This window comes from Lagopus leucura, unplaced genomic scaffold (assembly GCF_019238085.1).
Source record: "Lagopus leucura isolate 7727_CA_CO unplaced genomic scaffold, USGS_WTPT01 Super-Scaffold_100001, whole genome shotgun sequence".
Classification (NCBI taxonomy): Eukaryota; Metazoa; Chordata; class Aves; order Galliformes; family Phasianidae; genus Lagopus; species Lagopus leucura.
Window position 1 is genome coordinate 21507891 of NW_024962262.1, and position 22401 is coordinate 21530291.

The 22401-nt window shown below is 35.2% G+C and overlaps 1 protein-coding gene across 5 annotated transcripts in view; it reads right to left on the reverse strand.

The window, feature by feature from the left end:
• Positions 1-22401, reverse strand: part of PCDH9 (protocadherin 9) — a 681046-nt gene that overhangs the window by 364959 nt on the left and 293686 nt on the right. The window contains exon 2 of one of the 5 annotated variants that reach the window (XM_042868516.1): positions 17991-18056. The exons of the other annotated variants lie outside the window; for them this stretch is intronic. Within the exon in view, the coding sequence (XP_042724450.1) occupies positions 17991-18056 (66 nt within the window). The remainder of the gene's footprint in view (positions 1-17990; positions 18057-22401) is intronic. 5 annotated transcript variants of the gene reach the window in all.

Sequence of the window (22401 nt, forward strand, 5' to 3'; positions counted from 1 at the left end):
TGGATCTATATGATGGCTTCAAACTCAAGCTACGTCTTAGAACAGTTAAAGCTTTTCTGTTGTACAAAATGTGCAATTCACTTGTAAAGAGGAAGTGCTTACAAATATGCTGAACACTAGAGCAGCACAAAGAGGAACTGAGGCTGTTGATTTTAATCTTCGAGGATCTGCACAGCTTAGATCTTTTCTTCCTTTGAAAGTATGCTTTATTTGTCTCAGATGGAGTAATAGAGATTGGAAGAGATCTTACCAACAGGGTCTTGATTCACAGGAAAAAAAAAACAGAATATTTAAAGACTGTACATAGCAATTCCTTAGAACTTCACGAAAGTTGTTAAGAAAATTAGTGATGTCACACCAACAGTTTTAAAAACATAGTTACAACTTCTCTGAATTTTAGTTTAAACACTACCCCAGAAATCACACTCCATGAGGATATTTAGATATAGTGTAAGAAACGGACTTGAATTACAGACATGGAAGTGTATGTTACATTTAGCCTAATAGACTTGAAAATACATACATGATGATTTACCACAATGAAATAAAATTACGGAAATTATGATCTTTTTCTGTACAGATAACTAATATCTGGACAAATGCTTTGTTCACAGTGCTTTGGGAGCTGACATGTAAAAAGGACAACCACAAATGAACTATTATAGTCCTAAACCAATATACTAAGTTGGAATGAAATGCAGTGTTGTTTTCTAGTTCTCATAGCAGTTTCATTTCTTGCCTGAGATTTATCTATAAGAGACAAATTTTTTTTACTATTTTTAAGCACCACAGAATAATAAACAAATAAAAATAGCCACATAGCTGTTTTTTTCTCCTAGAGTAATCTCGTTTTCACAGGATATTTTCAAGAACTTTGGCTAATCTACTTTCAATAGAAACTCACTTATGAGTTGCAATTAACACATGGAATCTAGCTTGAAACACAGGGCATGCTTTTGTTCATACTAAGTTGCTCTGTCTGGAGCTAGTGCTCTGTGTCTCAGTTGCTGGAAAACTTGAAAAGGGCAATTCAATAGAGAAAAATGTCTGTTTTTGTCCTACTTATCCAGTGTCTTTCTCTGGCTTCTGAGATGATTTTGGTGTTTTGGCTGTTGTGCTCCATTGACTAGTAGACAACAGTAGCTGCCAGGAGGCTCCCTATTTATCAGTGATGGTTACTTGGGATTTACTTGATATCACTGACCTGATGTTCATTCATTCACAAGTCCAGAATAGAAGACTGCCACTTGTTCCTATTTAAATAGTCTTCAGAAACATTAAGCAGTTTTGTTCTGTGGATAGCAAGCTGGACATGAGAAAGCAATGTTCCCTGGCATCCTAGAAAGCCATCTGCATCTGGACTACAACAAAAGAAACACGGTGAGCTGGGTTAAGGAGGTGATCCTGCCCCTCCATTTTTTGCTGGAGAGACCTCACCTGGAATACTGTGTCCAGATGTCCTCAGTACAGGAGAGACATAGACCTGTTCAAGTGTGTCCAGAGGAGGGCCACAAAAATGATGCCACAGAAATGATTGCAGGGATGGAACAATTTCCCTATAAGGACAGGCTGAGGGACCTGGGTGCTGAGAAGACATGATGGTGGCCCTTCAGTATCTGAAGGGGGTCTATAAGAAAGAAGGGTACAGACTCTTTAGCAGGATTTGCTGTGATAGAATGAGGCGAAATGGTTTCAAACTGAAAGAGGGGAGATTTAGATTGCATGCAAGGATTTAGTAGTAGTAGTAGTAGTAGTAGTAGTAGTAGTAGTAGTAGTAGTGATAAGAATAGTGAAGGACTGGAACAGATTGCTCAGAGAGGGGGTGGAAGCCTCGTCTCTGGAGACATTCAAGGTCAGGCTGGATGGGACTCTGAGCACCTGATTGTGCTGTATATGTCCCTGGTCACTCCAGGGGAGTTGGACGAGATGACCTCTAAGGGTCTCTTCCAACTCAAACAATTCTATGATTCTATGAATATTTGAAGAACTGATACTTTCATTGTTGATTTTTTATTTCCTTCAGTCACCTGTAACAACCATTGTAAAAATATCAGTACTCACCGTGTTGATACTTCCAGTGAAATCCATATAAAATTCCCTCTGAAAATAAATTACTGTGTAAATGCCCCTCTGTATAGAAGTCAAATAATTGTATTTTTCAAGGATGTCCAAAAAAAGCCTTTTTAGGGGCTACATTTTGCATATCCATTTATCACAAAGTACTTATACTTATTTATATTGATGTTTCATTTAGTGTCAAGCCTTTTTTCCCCCCACTTTCCTCAACGTATCCAATATATCTATATCTTTTGGGAATTGAAGAATCTATATTCAGATCAGATTTCACAAATTTTGCTGACAAATATATTTTCAAAGCATTAAGTCATGATTGACAAATTGGAAACCTCAATAAATAACATCAATGACACTAGAAATACTATCATATAATAGCTAGGAATACATCTTGCCAAACCACATATTGTTTTAAGAAAGGCTTAGAGGCCAGTATTTGCCTTGGTTTAATTTTTCTGCTCTTTCCAAACTTAGCTCTCACACATTACCAACTCTGTTGTCACTGATAAAATTAAGTACACTGCATTTACTATTCATGGTTTTCAAATATTTTTTCCAGGCTAAGACTTTAGACATTCAATTTTTGGGCTTACAAGTGCTGCAAATGGGTACTCTAGTATAGCACCTCACTTCAGTTCTCAAGAGCTAACTAAGCAGAAGAAAGAAACATTCTCTGAAGATTTAAACCTGTTATAGAGAACACTTGTGATAACTATTTTAGAATATACAAATGTTTTTCAGATACAGAAAGGTAGAAAAGAGGAAGCCCATCCTTAGTTTTCTAGATATCATGGAGAAGAAATTAGCTTCACCTCCTCAGAACACTAAATGATATAAAATGACAACCAATCACCTTTCAAACCCCGACAGCAAAGCAATTCCTCTTGTCTTTGTTAACGTAATTTGGTTTCATAATTAGCTGATAGATCAAGTAAATTGAAAATCTGTCCTTGAATATCCCTTCTTTTCCAGATCCTATGCTAAACCCGGAACAGGTGGATCAAGCATCTGATTTAAAAATCCTAAAATGGGAACAGATGGATAAAGGAATATTTCAGTCCTTAAACTCATGCACTTTACCTAGCGGGAGTTTGCAAGTATAAAGGGCCAGAAAGTAAGAGCTTATTTTCTGGACATAAGCTGAGCTCAACTTATTTAATATAAGATTCCAGAAGTATCAGAATGTGATAACATAATTTATTATCTAGACTTACATGAGGGCTGCTTCAAAAGTAATAGTTCATGTTTTACTAATTTGGCCTACAGTGTCAAAAGCAGATGTTGGTAGTATGGCAGTAGAGGCTGAATCTTCTCACCAATATTCCTTTACATTTTGTTGCCATGCAACCAATGGCAGCAGAGAGTCAATCAGACAAAATGGTGTCTGACATAGACATGTGTACACACACAAAGGTATGTCATTGAATTCCTCCATGCAGAAAAAATGGCACCCATTGACATTCATTGACATTTGCTTATGGAATATTTATGGAAACTAAACAGTGGATGTGAGCACATTGAAGTGGTCCATGGTGTGTTTCAGCAGTGGTGACAGTGACAATGGGTCACCTCCACTGGTGCAGATTTTTATGGGTACAGCATACAGGTTCTTGTTCATCACTGGTGAAAATGCATAGCTAATGGTGGTGGCTTTGTTGAGAACTAGTGATTTGCAATTGAGAATTTGCTCTGCCAGAAAGTGTTGTCATGCTCTTTGTATCTTTTGTAGCTTCTATTGAAATAGATGTTACTTTCAGAGTAACCTTTCTATTGAAGGGTTAAATAGACTTCTTTTTTTGCTATTAAATTCCTATCATTTTTAAAAAATACACAATTTTCAGGATACAGCAAGTTGATAGAGTTGTTGTAAATTTATTCTGCACAATTGATTTAAATTTCACAAATAAAATCTTGTAGGAAAATTGGTCATGTACTCCTTTCATTCAAGATTACAAACGTTCACTTCTCCTACTCATGTTCATTGATATAGCCTGAGAAATCCATACTATATGTGAAAAAAAAAAAAAAGACTTCTAACAAGATCCTTTTACAGTATGGACACTTGTGCATGAACTTGAAAACAAAATTTCATTATTTTGTAATCTTCAGGTAGATTTAAAAATAAAATAAAAATCAATCTTACTGCTGTACTCCAGAACAAAATTTGACCTTGAAATTCATCTGCTCATACAATGTTTATGAGTTACAGCTGTCCATCTTTCTTCAGGCATAATTTGAAATTGTATGAAAATCACTGTAAAGCCTTTATGGATTTCATGTTAGCATTCTGGGGTTCAATAACCCAGGCAGCAATCCAGCTTTAAAAGTACCCTGCCAGTGTTGTAAACATAGAATAGTTACTGCTTTCAATTCAGAAAGCATCTTATGTGGGGTGCTGAGCTGTACTTTGTCTTCACAATAAACTAATTTATATTTTCCTCACAGAAACAAAGACAACAGAATCTTTGTGGATTACACAGCATGACCTGTATAAATAGACCAAGGAAGCACTTGATTCCAAGGGAAAGAATCATGAAGCTTCACATGATAACAAAATATAACAAAATATAAGTAGAACTGAAGCTGTGCACCCTGAGTCTCTTAACACAAGATGTGAAAAATTGCTATTGACCTAATGGAAGTTACAGACAGTGATTTCAGACCCTCTGTATGCTGCAGTGTTAGCTGCAGCTATGGGGCAGAATAGTACACATTGTAATTTCCAATCAATTATATGTCTCAGTCTAGTCACTACAATAAAAGTGCATTGCCAATCTTTGGAATGGTTAGCTCTTTATTTCAGCTTTTTTTCAAGATAAGTATTACTTAAGAATGAAATGTTGTTTGGGGGGTATATGATTGAGTACATTGCAGGGATCTTAGGCTCTCTAATTATAAAAAGAAACAAACATTCCTGTGTTTCTCTCTCTTTTTTCATTTCATTCTGTTCAAAAGCTTTCTAATGCTGTTTTACCTCATCTTTAGGTAGCACTGAAAAATAAATACATAACCTGTTAAATGAGACATTGTTTTTTTAAATATGCAGTGGATCTCCACAAGGACCATTGAGGATGTTAAGCACCTAGACTCACGCTCCCAAGATGGACTTACTGAAGAGGCTGCACAACAAATTTCTGTTATATCCCAATCTTCTTGAAACGAAATCCATAACTGTGTGCTGGGACATGCAGAAAGTTGTAGTAATAGAGGAGAAGAGCTGCACTCACCAATAACACCCATCAGAAGCATCTTTTTCTCCTAGTCTAGACTGCAGCTGCATACTAGAGTTAAATATCTCTGTAAAGACTACAGCTCAAAACTTAATTCCCTTCCTTATATATACATATATATATATATATTCCTATTAAGAATTTGGAAGGTGGGTTAAATAGAAAGCAGGCTGCCTCTGCTTTCATTTGCCTCCAAATAGGAATGGTGATTGGTGGTGCATCACACTGAATTCTGTGTAGTCAGTCCATGCTATGCATTCCTAAAATCTACCTGTGGGATGATACATCTTCTCACATGGACTGCTCACAAAGGTCACCGCTTTTTGCCTAAAGTTGGGATTCACAGATCTGACAACAAAATATTTTATTCAGCCAGTTTGCTTCTGGTGCATTCACATTGCATTCACAGTGAAGCCGCAGATTTTAGGTATATAAACCTGACTTAAAGAATATTGAGTACTTACAGACTACCCAGTACCAAAGTGAATCATTGGCAGTTTATATATCAAGATTTTAAAAACAGAATTTGAATGTAAATTCCAGAAGTAATATTGAGGTAGAACTTAAAGTATAGTAAGAATTACAGAATAATGACCTAATTTACTGCTCCTGGCTTTTCATTTCTCTAAACCCAAAATTTACAGTGAATAATAGCACGTCAAAGAAGTCTGTGATTGTTTAACAAATGCCTAGCAAAATAAAAGTGTGAGTAAACAATTGTAAGCTTTCATTTTCTGAGTTTCCATTCCATACTGGAAATATCCTAAATGTGTTGGAAGGGCTTTCTTTTTCCTTTTTTCTTTTTCCTTTTTTCTTTTTTCTTTTTTTTCCTCTCAATAGACTTAACTTGTGCCTTTAAATTCAAATCCAATTTTGCACTGACTTTAATCAGAGCAAGATCAAACACCTACTGTTCTTTCAGACTTACTTCAAGCAGGATAGATGGAACCAATTGGAATAAAATAAAATAAAAACATGACATAAGAGGTTCCCTGAAAGACCCTTCAATATTAGTTGTACATGTAATTAAAAAAATAAATATTGTAAGAAGGCATTTACTTGTAACAAAAAGCTACATTTCATAACCAGAGGCTGCAGTGTGGATTGTGCAGCACATATGCCAGGGGCCTTTGTGCAATCAATGAAGAATCAGCAGGCACCATCAGTCCCGCAATCTCCTGATATCATGATTTCTAATTCTGGTCTTTGCTTTTTGTCACTATTGCTACCAAAAGTCATTACATTACACATTGTCTAGAGGGCCTTGTGTTAGGAACCACAGACATCTCAAGGATTGATTTACATTATAAAATGGAAATGGACATTGTAAGGCTCCACGCATCTAGTTTTTTTTTATTGGATGGGTTGGTGACTTTCCATAAAACTTCCCTCAACTTAACTGATTGTTGCATATCAGCTTTCATGTGACAAATAATATAGGAAAAATAACACCACACACACACAAGCTATATATAGATAAAATTACACTGAGAGCTGTATTTGTTTTTTAACATACAGACACCCACAGCATATATTTAATTCCATTATTAAGGGAGGAAAGGGAAGTTTCTGTTAACTGCATTCAGTTTATTGCTACCATTCAGTTTAACTGCTGTATTTATTCATCACGAACATCTTATTTCTAAATACAAAAAAGGCAAAGATTATTTTGTGGGAAACACAAAATGTCCCACATTAATATTGTAAACAGTGAGCTTGAATAATAGATAGCTTAGATGCATCATTCTGTGTTGTATACATTCATCCATGGGCTTTTAACCTCCACCAATGACTTGACTTAAATCAGTGGCAATGAAGGCTGTCAGAGCAACGGGCATAGCAGCTGAAACCTTGACAGAAATTGTGTAAAATATCTATTTTTGCTGCTTATACTTTTCATCTGTTACTTTGAACTTCTTAAAAGTACAATGTAGGGTAACAAGCAATGATTTATTAAGCATACTAATTCTTTCCTCCCACTATCAAAGCTTGATGCAGTAATGTTTTGGTAAAAGGTTAGAAAATAAAAAATATGTGAAACATAAAAAGTGAACCTGGATGTCAGTTGGCATGCAGTCAAAGCTGTTGACTTCTAACCACTGAAGCTGCCTAGACTTTGTCTAACCTTTCATTGATTCCCCCAAATCAGATTTAATCTAAAGCATCAAATTAAAAACTGAGGGCCAATTATGTAAATTCAAAAGTGTACAAAATAATTGCTGCCCATTACATGTGGCAGCATTCATTTTTATAAAGCCTCTGATTCTGAGCCTAACAAAATCTGGTAGGACTCCAGGAGTTTTTTGAGAGCCAGGGAAAGACTATGAAGCAAAATATAATGACTTATTCTATTCTACTTTAATGAAGTATATAGGAAAGGGTAGTTATTAATGAGTTTACTGTTTCTGGCAACAGAATGGTATAATGCAAAAAAAGGCACTGTGGATATTATATAGAGAAGAAAAACATGCAAAGAAACAATCAAACAAAAAAACCTCTTGTATTAAATCTCTATGATTTGGAGTACACAGTCAAACCTAAGGACGTGCAGTAACAGCCATTTCACTTCATGCTATCTCCTGATCACTACTTTTATGTACCCATGAGTGTATAGTCAATCTTCTGTGACTGCGATAAGAAAGTCCAAGCTTTGAGGATTTAAAATATACCTTATTAAATACTGATAATTAATTTCAAAGGATCAGAACTATTGACAATTTTCAGAATAAAATGCTTTCCACGCTTATAAAATTCAGACTATTTGTCCACTCAATGTATATAGACAGGAAAAAAAAAAAAAAAAGACTTAAATTTATAGTGTTGCGAGCCATACTTTTACATTTTTATCTTCCTCCACCTTAGCATTTAGCACCAAAAATAAAACTTTCAAATTATGGAACATAATGTTCTTTTAATTTTTTTCCTTCCCAACAAAAAAATGTATCTGAAAACATTTCTTTCACTATGGAAAGACAGTTTATTTTAGTAGGGATTGGACAATGAAAAAAAAACTTGAAAAGAATAGTTCTTGTGCATAGTTACTATTCTCTCCCACTGATAATAATTACTAGGTTAGGAAAATAAATTAACACAGAATAATGGTATACAAACAGAAATGTCCCAGAGAATTCTTATAAAATGAATTTCTTACAAAAAAAAAAAAACAACACATAACGTGTCACATCCTCCTACCAAAAGAGACTGCTATCTCAATAACATTAAGTAACAGATGTATATATTCCTCAAAATATTTATATATATGAAAACCATTTTTCCGTCAAAGGAAATCAAGCTTTGAAACAAAATAAATCTATGGATTGTAAAATTCATTTTTTTGATAGCATAGTTCAGTGTTCCAGTTCAAATTTGCTTACAACACTGCATGTTGATTTTGCAGTTATCATTTTTATGTACAGTTATATTTCTAGAAGAAAAGGACATGGCATCTCTTTAACTCCTGTGTTTTGAAACCCTCTACAGGGCCAGGCTTTTCAAAACATTTCAACACCATCTCTACAAGAGGAATAAACCAACACTGTCAAATTGGCCAGGCATATGCATGACTGCTTTCTGCTTCTCACTTCAATGATACTTAAAAACAAACAAATGAAACAAAAAACAAAACAACTTGTATCATCTGAAAAAATCAGACAGAAAGATAACACTACCAGCAAAGCATAAAGAAGATAAAGAATTGAAGGCAATACTCACAAACAAAAAGAGAATTATTTAGTACTCGAAGTTTTTACATTCCTCTCTTTCTCTTTTATTGCACAAGTGCATAACAACACACACAAAGTGTCTGTTCTCTTCATAACCTGCTAGCAGCATTTATGCATGGACAAATAAATGCAGAAATATTTTGTATGTACATATAAATGTATTTATGAAAACATTTATTTCATGGGATGTTTAATCAAGTGAGACTAGACTTGCTAATCTAGTGAAGGGAAGGAGATAGTGACCAAAAATCTGAGAATTAGAGGAGGAATAGGAGAAAGCAAGGAAGTGCTGAGAGTGCAGCTTGACAGACGTGGAGTATCCCCTGTGAATACAACACAGCCAGAGTATTTGCCTCAAGTACCTGTACTCAAACACATGAGGAGTGGAAAACAAATTGCTGGGGACCAGTACAGATTCCACTGGAAAAGTGGAAAGTGGTTGTGTTCTGTACTGTTGACAAGTAAAGATCGTGATGGGTGCAGCTGCAAGTTTCTGATACAGACTGATTGATCAGAAAAAGGAAAAGAAGCCTTCTTCAGAAAACTGGAAACTTTGGAAATTTTACAGTCAGGAGTAATTGGGGTGGTAATCAAGGGCAAGTGAAATATCTGGCGATTTTCTGAAAGGACAAAAACATCAAGAGACTTTTGGCAGTTATCAAAATCTACTTCATACAGGTGAATGACGAACTCAAGGAGGGACTCAGTAGGACCAATTACTCAAAATAATAAAATAAAAATAAAATAGTCAATAATAAAATTTGAAAAGCACTTATAAACTTCATGGATTTGCTTTGTAAGGTCTGGTAGGAAACTGCCTTGGAGGACAAAAGAATCCAGAAGTACTGGCAGATCGATGTCAACTTCCTCGAAGCACAAGAAAAGCCCCAAATTCAAGCAAACACTGAATAGGGTCAGCATTGATAACAGTGAATTTTGACTGAGTTTATTTAAGCTACAGAAGTCAGTGTTTTCTTGAAGTTGACACTAATGAGGACTAGGATTGTGAATCATAAAAAGAAAGGTGTCTCATCAGCAAATGGAAGGCAAAGGAAAATTTGGTAGTGCTACTCAAAGTCATAGGGAATCTAATGACATATGACATAGGAGAAGCTAAGTTTCTACTCATAATGACAGTCTCAAGAATATCAACTTCAGTGTGCCTGTTCCAGGATTTGGGAGACTGAAGAATTTGGGAAATCCACAGCAGAAGGTAGAAACCAGTTCAGTAAACAGGATGTTATAAAGGAGTCATTATTGTTTCAAATAAAAATAAACTATTACATTCTGCATATTTTCTACTTCAGAGCTGGTTGGAAGCTGAAGCATATGAAAAGGGGCTACAAGAGCTTCATGTGCTTTATCCCGAGAAGACTGAAGGGAGATTTAATTGCACTTTCAACTGATTATGGTAGGACAGGGAGATATAAAGCAAGGCACTTCTTGCAGGTGCACAGTGATAGACTGAAAACCAAAAAAGTTGATACAAGGAAGTTGGTATGAAGGAAGAGTTTTTCACAAAAGTGCTCAAACTGGGGAACAGGGAACCTAGCAAGACTGTGGCAAGCCTTGGAGATATCCTTAGAGATATTCAAAACTTAACCTTAGCAAGGCCCTGAACAACCTCATCTAAATTAGCTCTCTGATTAGAGCACTGCAGCAAATGACCTCTGAAGGTCTTTTCAACATGCCTAGACTTAATACATTTAGAACTTTCATTCTTAAATAAATTTTCAGTGGATAATAATTTTTTTCTGTGTAATTTATCATAGTTAATCTTCCTAAACATTACACATTTTTATATAGGTTCAATTTTTGACTGCCTAAAGTACTCCGATAATGTTATTAAAAGTATTATCAGGTAAATAATCTGAATGAGACAGCGTCAAATAAGGTGATACTGTAATAACAATAAAAATATTGTACTACTTTGCACAATATGAGATTGATCTTTTACACATACACACAAATAAGTCATAATATGTTAGGAAAAAAATAATAATAATAATACTACAAAACCTTTGCCCCTTCTGACACTTTTTTTGGTTCCATTAAAGTCAGTCAGAAAGTACAATTAGCTGGTTCAGATTGTTTTTCAGGATAAGGGGTGATAGAGTTAGAAGCTAATCAGTTTGCAGGACACAACTGACAGCCCCACACTAACCTAGAGTAACATATAATGAAAAAATATCAGGAAACTTGATGAAAAGCCATATTTTCTTTCTCTTCTTCCTGCAGAGAGGAAACCCTCAAGGATATTTTCAAAACACAGATTGGAAAATCACAACAAAATTTGGTAGAAGGATGTTTCTTCTAACTGTAGTTATGACATTTAAATTAAGATTATTTGATTACTCAGCTCTTTCTCTCCTCCATGATGGATACATCTTTGGTTAGAGTAATCTTCACTGTGATTGTGAGCAATGTAAAGTAGTCCCACCTCTGTTTTTCCTCAGATCCCTGAGAAACAAGGTATAATCTGAAGAGTTAGAGAGTAACTAGCTTTCCTCCAAATCTCTTCTTAAGTATTCACCAGAAAGCTAATATTTGTATAGATACACCTAAAGGAACTTTGCTACCCCAGGAGAAATTTTGCTGAACTTTACACAGGGTATAACAATTCTTAGAGTAAGGAACAGTACAGAATAAGTGTGATATTTGACTTTAAGCTAGGTCTTCACTCTTAGTTACAGATGCAATTGCTCAAAGCCTTAAGTCTGCCTGATTCAGATGTACTGATGACCTCTTGCTGTTAGTAGCACTGGAAGGAACACATGAGGCTCCTGTTAAAATCAGATATAAAAAAAATCCTCATAGGGGACTATTACATTATTTCTGTTAAGAAAACATGCCTCAAAAATATCTCAAGAAATTCAGCAGCCAAGTTCTTAACCTATGACTTCCCTTTTGTCCTATATTTAATTACTGTATGTTTTTGTCATGAAAAGAAGCTAGAGGTAGAAGAGAGCTATTTAAACTATGTAGTCTCTTTAATGTAGGAACTAGAGGAGATATCTAATAGATCAAAACCCACATATTTTAAAATATTTAAATATTATTTACAATTAATAATTGATGACTAATGGTGTCTTCTATCTCTATTTATGGAGAGACAGATATAAGTAAAAATAACATCTTATTTTATATATTTAGGGAGAAATTCTTTACTTAAAAGGAAATCCTTTATTCAGAAGTGATGAGCAAGTGGAACAGGTAGTCTGCAGATGCTGTGGATACCTCACCTCTGGAGGCATTCAAGCCTAGGTTGGATGGGGCTTTAAGGAACAGGCTGCCAACACTGTCCAGGGCAGTGGGGCTGGAACCTCTAAGGTCCCTTCAACCCCAAACTTGCTGTGATTCTATGATTTTCTGATTCAAAGCATCACACAGTTTAAGAAAAAGTAAAACTGTCATATATTTAAATACTGACAGCAGAGTCCTGCTTCCAAAACAGATTTGTAGGGAATACTTCACCCAGAGACAAAAAGATACACTCTTTATAAAAGATTATGATTTTCACTAGATGCCAAAACAAGGCTGAGACATAAAATCTAAATTTACATTCTCAAGTGAGGCATTAGACTTGTTATAACACTGTTCAGACTTTGGAATAGGACTTGCTAACATCACAAGAGAAAAGCACAGACAAGGAAGATAATATAGAATAATAGGATCATTGAATCATCGATGATGAAAAAAGCCTTCAAGATCATCAAGCCGAACTATCAACCTAGTATACAGAGTCCCATCTCTAAACCATGTCACAGTGCCACAATGTTAATATGTATGAGCAGTCTGGATGTACAGTTGTTTAAGGCAACAGACAGACATGGCCTAACCATGTTAATTAGTATACCATATATGTCATTTTTTCTACACATATCACACTCCTAACTTTCTAAAACGCACAGGATCCTGTTGATCAAGGTATTGGAATATCATATAACAAAAGAAGAACAGATCTAGCTTCACCCCAGTAGGGCACTTTGTTTTCCATATGGCACTTCATCTGCTTCTGCAGTACATCTGTCTCGCAGAAAACATTAGATAGTTAGACTCACTAACAATTACAGGCTGCAACAAGTTTAATTTCAATTACAGAAAGAAAAGAAAACAGCTGGGATACCCATAGGGAGATGCAGGCACCAAGAGGGTGAAAGAAAAATCAAAATGGTACATTGAACACTACTAATTAGGGAGAAATGAAGTCAAGATACAAATGGAAGCCTTTATATAAATACCTGTCAGTTTTATTAAACTGCAGTTGAGACAGAAAAATAGTACTTAGTAGACCAGTATTTTTTTTAATTTATTTAAATGATTCTAAAGTAAAAAAAAGCAGCTTACTTTTGAAAAGAAGATCAAAATAAAACCCAGTTATAAGTAAGATCATTGTTAGTCCAACATCTCTTGGGTGAATTACACTCAAGTTAAGGCTCTTCTTTTAGTCACTGATAGGCATTGAAAGTTATGGTCAGAACAAAATACAAATTGTGAAAGTGTCTTTCAGGTTAATAACAGCATCTACATATGAAGACTCCAAAAATAAAATTTACAGAGCATTCAAATTCTCAAAATCCTGACTCAGTCAATTATCATCTAGCCTGAACAGTTGAGAAAAATACACAGCTTCAAAAACTTTTTATGCAGAATAGTTCCTACACAGTCTACTGATTGGAAACCAAGCCATTTACAAGGAACATACTCAAATGAGATACCTGAGTACACGCAGATTTTATCTTTTAACTTATGTCTTTACTGACAGTTCAGTATCTCTTTGATCTCTCAAAGAACTTTAGGACAAGCTCAGTCATGAACATCATGCACTCCATCCATCCATCACAAGTCTACCCCTTCCTTTTGCTTTTGACTATTCCATGCATTCTTTTGTTTTTTCCCTGTATGCATGCAAACTCTCAGATGTGTATGGGGAGGGAGTTCTCTTCCCCAAAGGAATAGATAATTACATTCCTAGAAGGGATCATTTTAACTACAACTTGTGAGGTAGAGTCTACTCAAAAGCACTGATCACATAAATGCCACCATGACTACATCTGCCCCTCTACAAATAACTAAATTAACCCACTATAAGCTTAAAGACAAAGCAGCCATAGCTGTACTCCATACTGAAATTGTTGCTGACTTCACAGTGCTGTAACAGTGGGGTGGGAGACCAGAGAGTGACAGAGCCCTCAGTGACAACTGCTAGTTGGCTTTACATATGGATTATACCAAGAAAACCGGCCTGAGGATATATAAATAAAGACACAAGACTGCACGGCCCACTGGCTTGATTTGTGACTTATGCCAACGACGTGATTTAGAAAGCAACGTACAATTAAGATAATAACCATTCATTGCTAAACACATCCATGGATATCCAGCATCATAAAGAGGTCTGAGCATGAGCTGCTGCGTACAGGGCCCCAGCTGCCAGTCATGACCCAGACATGCTGCATAGTTGGAGTCAGTGTCCTGGTTCTGCATGTTGATATGAACTAGAATGAAAGAAGTGATGTCAGTATGTGTGTGGTCATGTATGTGTGCTATAGAATAGATTTCATAGAAGTGAAATTGCCATCTATCTGCTAAAATTTGTCTCACATGCTAAGTACATTTTAGATTAGTCATCACTGAGTGCTGTGTTTTTGTTCCTATTTCCATCCCATTCCATACTAGTTCATCCACAAAATCATGGCATCTGAACTGCTGATAAACAGGTACACCATACTATTACCTAAAAACTTCTGCATCTAATGTTTGGGCCCAGTTACCAACTACCATTAAAAGCAATGACTAAAATCTAACTTCAAAAAAATAGAAAATCCATGGGGTGTGAACCCTTTTTTAGGAGGGGTTTTGTTGTTATTCTTTGTTTGTTTGTTTGTTTGTTTTTCCTTCTGTTACAAACTAAGTTACTCTGAATGTGCTTTGAGAATGTGCTTTGCCAAAAAATCTTCAGAAAGAGACTATGTAATTGCTGTTTGCATGAGCAAAGAAAGAACTCACAGGTAATTCAACCATTAAAATATAAAAAAAATAATAAAAGCAAAACATCTTTATTCATTCTCAATAATACATTGAAAAAAATGATTAGTTTTCATTCATTCTATGGACCATCAACACTATTTTGCTATTTCTCAGAGTATGATGACATATCAGTATGAAAATTGAAAAAAAAATATTGTGATTTCTATAAATCAAGTAGTTGAAAGTATTTTTCAAAGCTGAATGTTTACATCAGTGGGAATGAAGCCTGCTGCCATTAAAAAAAAAAAAAAAAAAAAAAAAAAGTAAAAATACATAATAATTGCATAAAAATAATAATATATAAAAATGCATAAAAATAAAATTTTTAAAAAACCATAAAAATTCCACCCTAAATTTCATGAAACAGAACAAAGAGAATCACATATATATATTAAAAAAAAATAAATACAACAAGCATGGCAAATAGTTTACTCTTTTGTTTAACTCTCTTTATATATTAAAACTAACTAACTGAAAAGATCTGTCTGATTAGGAGCATGAATTCAGAACATGTAAAATCTTCCAGAAATTAGTTTAAAACTTTGGAAATTTCCTTCTACCTGAGTGACTTTAGAACTTAGTTTCTATATGTTAACATCCAATTTCCATTAAAATGATTTTCCTGACAGCTGTAACTCTTGAAAGATCAGCTTTTAAAAGGTAATGTATAGAATTATACTTCCTCTCAAAAAAGGTGAGAAATATTGATCTTGGTGTTTGATGTAAGACTATACATGGGACTCTATATTTTGTAATTAGTATCCACTGAAATCAAGTATTAGAAGTCACAACTTCTAAAACAGTACAAACTTGTACCCAAATACAAAGAGGCATCAAAAAACAGAGCTAGAGGCTAAGGTGCATGTTTAGTTCCATTTGATATTCCACTGACTGAATGCCTCCTATTGTTTAATGTTGGCTCACAAAACATCAGAGGCAGAGGAGCTGTTGTTCTGACAGTAGTCTGATTATTCCCACCATTCCGTTTTATTACTGCCCAACAGATGGCAGCAGAAGGGCAGACTGACAAAATGGTGTCAAAAAAATAAGGGCAGACTGACAAAATGACATGGTAGCACATACGAAGCAAAGGTCTGTAATTGAATTGTTCCATGCAGAAAAAAAAAAGGCAGCCGCTGACAATCATAATTGCTGAACTTTTATGGTAACCAAATAGTGAAGTGATGGGTGATGCATTTCATCAGTGGTGACAGTGGTTCAAATTTTTATGAGCGCAGCATGTGTCTCTTGTTCATAGCTGGCAGAAATGCACAGCCAATTGCAGTGAATATGTTGACAATTATAGTTTTGCATCTGATAATTCCTTCTGTTAAATAGTGTTATTGCGTTCTTTGTGTCTGTAGTAGTTTCCATGGAAATAAATAGGAGGTGTTACTTTCAGAGCAATTTATGTAGTTCAGAATGGTCTAACTAGGTATCCATTTTCCATTGCTTAAAATAGGAATTTAAGTGTAGCTACTTATGCGTAGGTACCTACATTTTTAGTAGCTGAAGCCTAATCCCAATTATTAGCATGCTCATTTTACTTTGTCCTGCATATGACGATCTTTTTTTCCTTCAATACTTCCTTCAACTTTCATGTTACTGAACTAATATATAAAAACAGCATTCCTTATAATCAGAGAGAAGAAATATGTTTGCTATCCAGATGTCTGTATTATATAGTACACTTACTGAAATTCAAAAATCTCATTCAGAATATTTTACAGTAGGAAATGAAAGCAATTCTCCTATCTGTGAAATGTCAAGACTGAGGGAAAAAAAAAAAAAAAAGAAAAAAAAAAAAAAAGAAAAAAAAAAAGTCTATTAAGACTAAAAAGCTAAGTATTCTGTAGCAAGGAAATATAATTTTAAGTTGAATGTCTGTCATTAGAAACTTGTCACTTTCGAGGAAATTTTCTTTCTCTGATGTAGCTTAAAGCAGCTGCCATAGAATGGTTAGTTTTGGTGAAAGAAGGCTAAATGATGGAGGAAGAGACTTACTGTAAGCTTTCAGTTTGAACAAATGTAAATAAGCTTAAATGTAATTAAAAGTATCATAAGATGCAACCAAGTTCAGATTGCAGTTATTATTTTTAACCTTCAAAAGACATCATAGTTCTGAACTTCCACATAGCATTTTGTAATATAAGTTTAGACAGGCTCTCTTCAAAAAGCTGACAGTGAAGAGATCCTGAAAGCTCTATTCGGATTCTACTGTACTTTATTTCTCAAGTGAAATAAATAAAATAAGGACACACACACACACATACACAAGATTATTATTGTTGTTATAATTATTATTATTATTTAAGAAGGAGCATGGAAACTGATGGATTAGACTGGAGTTCTGCACAGAGAAGAAACTGTGAATCTAAATAGACCATAGCTCCTCTTATTCCAGAGTTTTAGAAATCAGAACACTCAACCCTGGTTCTCTGATTACTGACCCTGAAAGTGAACAACAGCCAGCATCTGCTGGACTCATTTTCAGAGAAGCCCACATGGTGCTTCAAAGGAGACTGTTATTTTCCTTGGCTTACTACTAGGTTGGAGTCCAGAGTGTTATACAGAACTAACAAAGAAAATTGCTGGAGAATGGTACTATTCGGTAGGCCCACCTGTGAACTGTGATTTGTTCTGATGGCAAGAGTTTATCTTCATAAAAATAACAAAAAAATCGTATTACGACCTTCAGGTGAGTAATTCCCCATTCCCCTTAGATGGTAGTTCTTGTTCACTATAAGCATTACTTCAACCTCAAACCAGTGTGAAAATATTGAAAAAAAGAGGATATGAGCTTGAATAAAGTTGCAGCATGTCCTTTAAGTCCTGCAGGATTTTTGCCCGTTGAATTCAGTGACAGCAGGGCCCAAATTACCTAACTGAAAATTAAATGTTTATTTTATTTATTTCAGTGGATCTGGTATCTTACCACCCATGGTTTGTCAGGTACCCAAATCTCCCACAAGTACTTCGGCATATCTCCAAATTTCAGTGCCTAAAAAGCAATAATATTTAAATAAAAAGGTGTGTCATTCTTACTATAGATCTTCAGATAGCCCACCTCCCCAACAACCCAATATTGGTCATACATAGAGCAAAATGTGAGCAAATTTCTGTTGAAGGAAGATATATATCTTTTTATTAAAAAAATTCAAAAAATTCAGATGCCATAGCTTGGTGTTACCAAACATATGCATTGTATCACTAAAGTGCTATGTTAAACATCAGTTTGGTTTCTGAAGGCTGACTGTGTAACATATTGTTGCACCAGGCAACAGATTTTCAGATGCCAGAGCAGGATGTTATTTTTTTTTTGTTCTGTACAGTGAACTACCAGCTGAAATAGCTGTCTCATAAGAAGAATATTTCTTTTTTAATTTAATGCTCTATTAAGCTTTTTATTAAGATATTGTTAATCAACACTGAGACTCTAAAAAGCAAAAACAGCAGATCTTTAAAACTACAACTAAATGCATTCAATGTGGGAGCATTAATGGATGTTCATTCTGTGTTACTAACTGCTGAAAATAAATAGCACTATGTACTTCAGGTTCCCTCAGAGTTCTCAGGCACCTTAAAATATCATGTCTTCCAGGTCTTGAATAAGAATGGCTGTATACGTGTGTGACTGTAAGATAATTGTGGAGGGAAAGTTCAGTCGGTTACCAAGTATGAAGAACCTTCAAAACTGCATATTACAATAGGAATTGAATTGCTTATCCACCTTGACAAACAAATAGAACCACAGTAATTCTGAACAATTTAATCCAGAAAATGACATGTATTTGAAAATATAGTCTAAAATAAGGTACCAAGGCAGTACCAGCCCTTTTTACTGTTCTCTTTTATTGGAGAAAAGAATGCTTCCCAGAGAGAGTGTTAAATTAAGAGGAATGTATCTGGAAAGTTGGACAATTTCAAATCTATTCTTAGTAGAGCAAAAAGCCCAAATTGCAAACAAGCCTTCAGTGCACCCTATTCAAAAAGGATTTTATTATTCTGTACAGAATTGTTTATCCACTCCTTTGCCATCATATAGTGAACAAAATCCTCAGAAAACTTTATATCAAACAGTGCTTTTAGTTGCAGCAGAAAACATGTCTCTTCCAAAGTACTCCCAACAGATACCTCAGATATTTCATACAAGTTCTGTGTTCTTGGAGAATTATATCATAGTTCTAAAAGCTTTTTCAGTAACTTCCCTTGAAAGCAGAAAGTCATCTTAAGTATTTATATCTACCAAAAATATGCTCCTCTGATATCTGAAGTTACATTTCCAACCGGCTTCAGAAGATCCCTTCTTTGCCATCTAAAATTTTACTTAGAATAAAATGTTATGCGAGCAGAAATGTTATTTTGTCTTACACTCTGAATCTAAAGGTACTTATATAATCCATGGAGATCAGTGAGTGTAGCTTAAGAAAAGGTGAAATCCACAGAGAATGTTTCATTTTAAAATCTTCCTATGCCTCCTCTGGTACTTTACATGTGATTGTTTTCCTCATTTACATGAGTACAAATGAAGTGCAGTTCACCCAAAGGCAATAGAATTAAATTGGTGAAAATGCAGAGAGAGGGTCCCTGTGGAGCAAGCTTTCTTTTTGGAGTGTATATTGCACAGTTCCATCCACTTTGATAGAGTGATGAATTTCTGAAGTCAGAATGTGTGCCATAATATCAAATATTTTATTACTTGTTAGAATGTCACCTCTACATAAATCAGTCACCTTTACAGAAATAGTAAGCACTGTTTTTACAAAAAATAATTGGAAAGGAATCACAAGAATAATTTCAATAACAACAAATAATGAATATTTTCTCCATTCCCTTAGATAGTTAGTTGAAAGCTTATCTAGACCATCAAAATGAAACAAGAATGAACAGAAATCAAACACTATTCATACAAAAACTGCCAACTGAAATGACAAATATGTGGTATCATTAAATATGAGGCCTTTTTTCTACATGACTGCTTTCCAAAAAAAAAACTACTGCAACATAAGAGTAACAGATCCTCCTGGAAGCTATGCTAAGCCATGTGGAAGAGAAAGAAATAACATGAGACAATCTGGACAGCTTCACCAGTGGCAAGTCCTCTCTGACCAAGCAGCATATTCTTCTATGACTGCATCGATGGACAAGAGAAGAGCCACTGATGTCATCTATTTGGATTTCATTAAGGCTTTTGACATGGTCCTCTACAATATCCTTCTCTCCAAATTGGAAAGATATGGATCTGATGGGTGGACTGCTCAATATATGAGGAACTGATTGTGAGATTGTACACAGAGTGGTGGTTAATGGCTCAGTATTCAGATGAGATCAGTGACAAGTGGTGTCCCTCAGGAGTCAGTACTGGGCCTGATGCTCTTTAATATCTTCAATTGAATCCTCAGCAAGATTGCAGATGATACCAATCTGTGTGGTGAGACTGACACACAGACAAGGGATGGAATGATATCCAGAGAGACTTAAATAAGCTCAAGCAGTGGGCCCAGGAGTACCTCATGAGGTTTAACAAAGCCAAGTCTGAAGTCTTGCAACTGGGTCATGGCAACCCACACTATCAGTACAAGTTAGGGAATGAAAGGATTGAGCATAGCCCTGCTGAAGAGAACCTGAATATTGGTGGATTGCAAGCTGAGCATGAGCCAGCAATGTGCCCTCACAGCCCAGAAAGTCGTTTCCCCACATAGTCCATTGGATGGTACACCTTCCCTATGAGGACAGGCTGAGAAAGTTGGGGCAGTTCAGGGAGACTTATAGTAGCTTTTCAGTATCAAAAGAAGGGCTATAAAAAAGAAGGGGACAGACAGAAGTGTTTGTTGTAACAGGACAAAGGGGATTGGTTTCAAACTGAAAGAGGAGGGATTTAGATTGGATAGAAGAAATTTGTTGTTGTTGTTGTTGTTGTTTGTTTTTGTTTTTTTATCACAAGGATAGTGTAGAACTGGAACAGTTTCCCCAGAGAGGTGATGGATGCCCTCCATTCCTGGAGACATTCAAAGTCAGGCTGGACAAAGTTCTGATCAACCCTATCTATCTGTAGATTATCTGTTCATTGCAGGGGAGTTGGACCCTTCCAACTCATAAGACTGTATGATTCTAAGTAAAACATATTTTATCTTGGGTTTTATAATAATTAAGATCATTACATACTGCATGGCCAGCAAATAGACCAGGGGAAGTAATATCTTCCCTGATTCTCCACCTTTCTACAGCTTCTCTTTCCTACAAGTAGACAGTAGAAAGAGGTAAAGAAAGTGGCTCCTGCTCTCTAGTTTTACAAGTGACAACTGAAACTAGAATTAAATTTGGACCATGCGCTTCACTGAAATAAATTACGAAAGAATTTATGAAAGAAAGAAGGTTTTGATGCAAGAAAAACAAACATAAAAACCAGCCACTTTCAGTAGGAGATGAACCCTTTTTTCATGAAGTCAGTGCAGAAAATTCTCCCATTACTGAATGTGAGTAAACTCATGATTCATTAAATTGCTTATGACTGCCTTAAACTTTTAGACATGGATTTGGGATGTCTTAAGTATGTATATCTTCTTTCTCAGGAAGTGTTCAAAATTCAAAATGTTTTGTCATCAAACATTCAAGACGTGTTTCTGCAAAAGCTTTCTATTAATCTCTCCAACTCTTCCTCTATTTCATGTGATGACATCATCAAAGCTTTCAATCAAAATAAACAGACTTTTTACTTCTTTTGTCGTTGACAACTTAGAAACAAAAAGTTGAATATTTTGAGGGAAACAGTTTGTGAGGAGAAGGGAAATAACAAAGTCAGCATCATAGATGAGATTGCAGTTGAACAGAAAAAAAGTAACACACACAAAAAAACAATAAGAAAACAAACAAATAAATAAATAAAAACAACTTGCCAGTTGCTTTCTTCCAGTAAAAGAAACAGACAGAAAAACAGACCTGCTAAAAGTAATGAAAACAACCTACTGTGTCATCATTTTATGCAAGAAAGGGAGAGAGATTAGTCTAAGACTCCTACAATAATATGGATTTTTCAGCTGACAAAAGCAATACTGCATAAAATCTTTTCTGTGCTTTATTTCTAATTACTTTCTATCCTTTAATGAACAAGAAAGTACGTGATCTTGAAAGTCCTTGTGCAGTCAAAACTCCCACTAAAATTAATGGGACATTTTTTCCAGCCTAGAAGCTCTGAGATCAGGCCTCAAACTTAGCTCTTTCTAAGCTTTTTCCATTAATCAAACATTTTAAGATTCCATTGTTCTTTTTTTTTTTTTTTTTCTCCTTCCTTTTTTGTTAAGATCATATATTCAGAAATAGAGATACCAGAAATCATACTTTTGTCC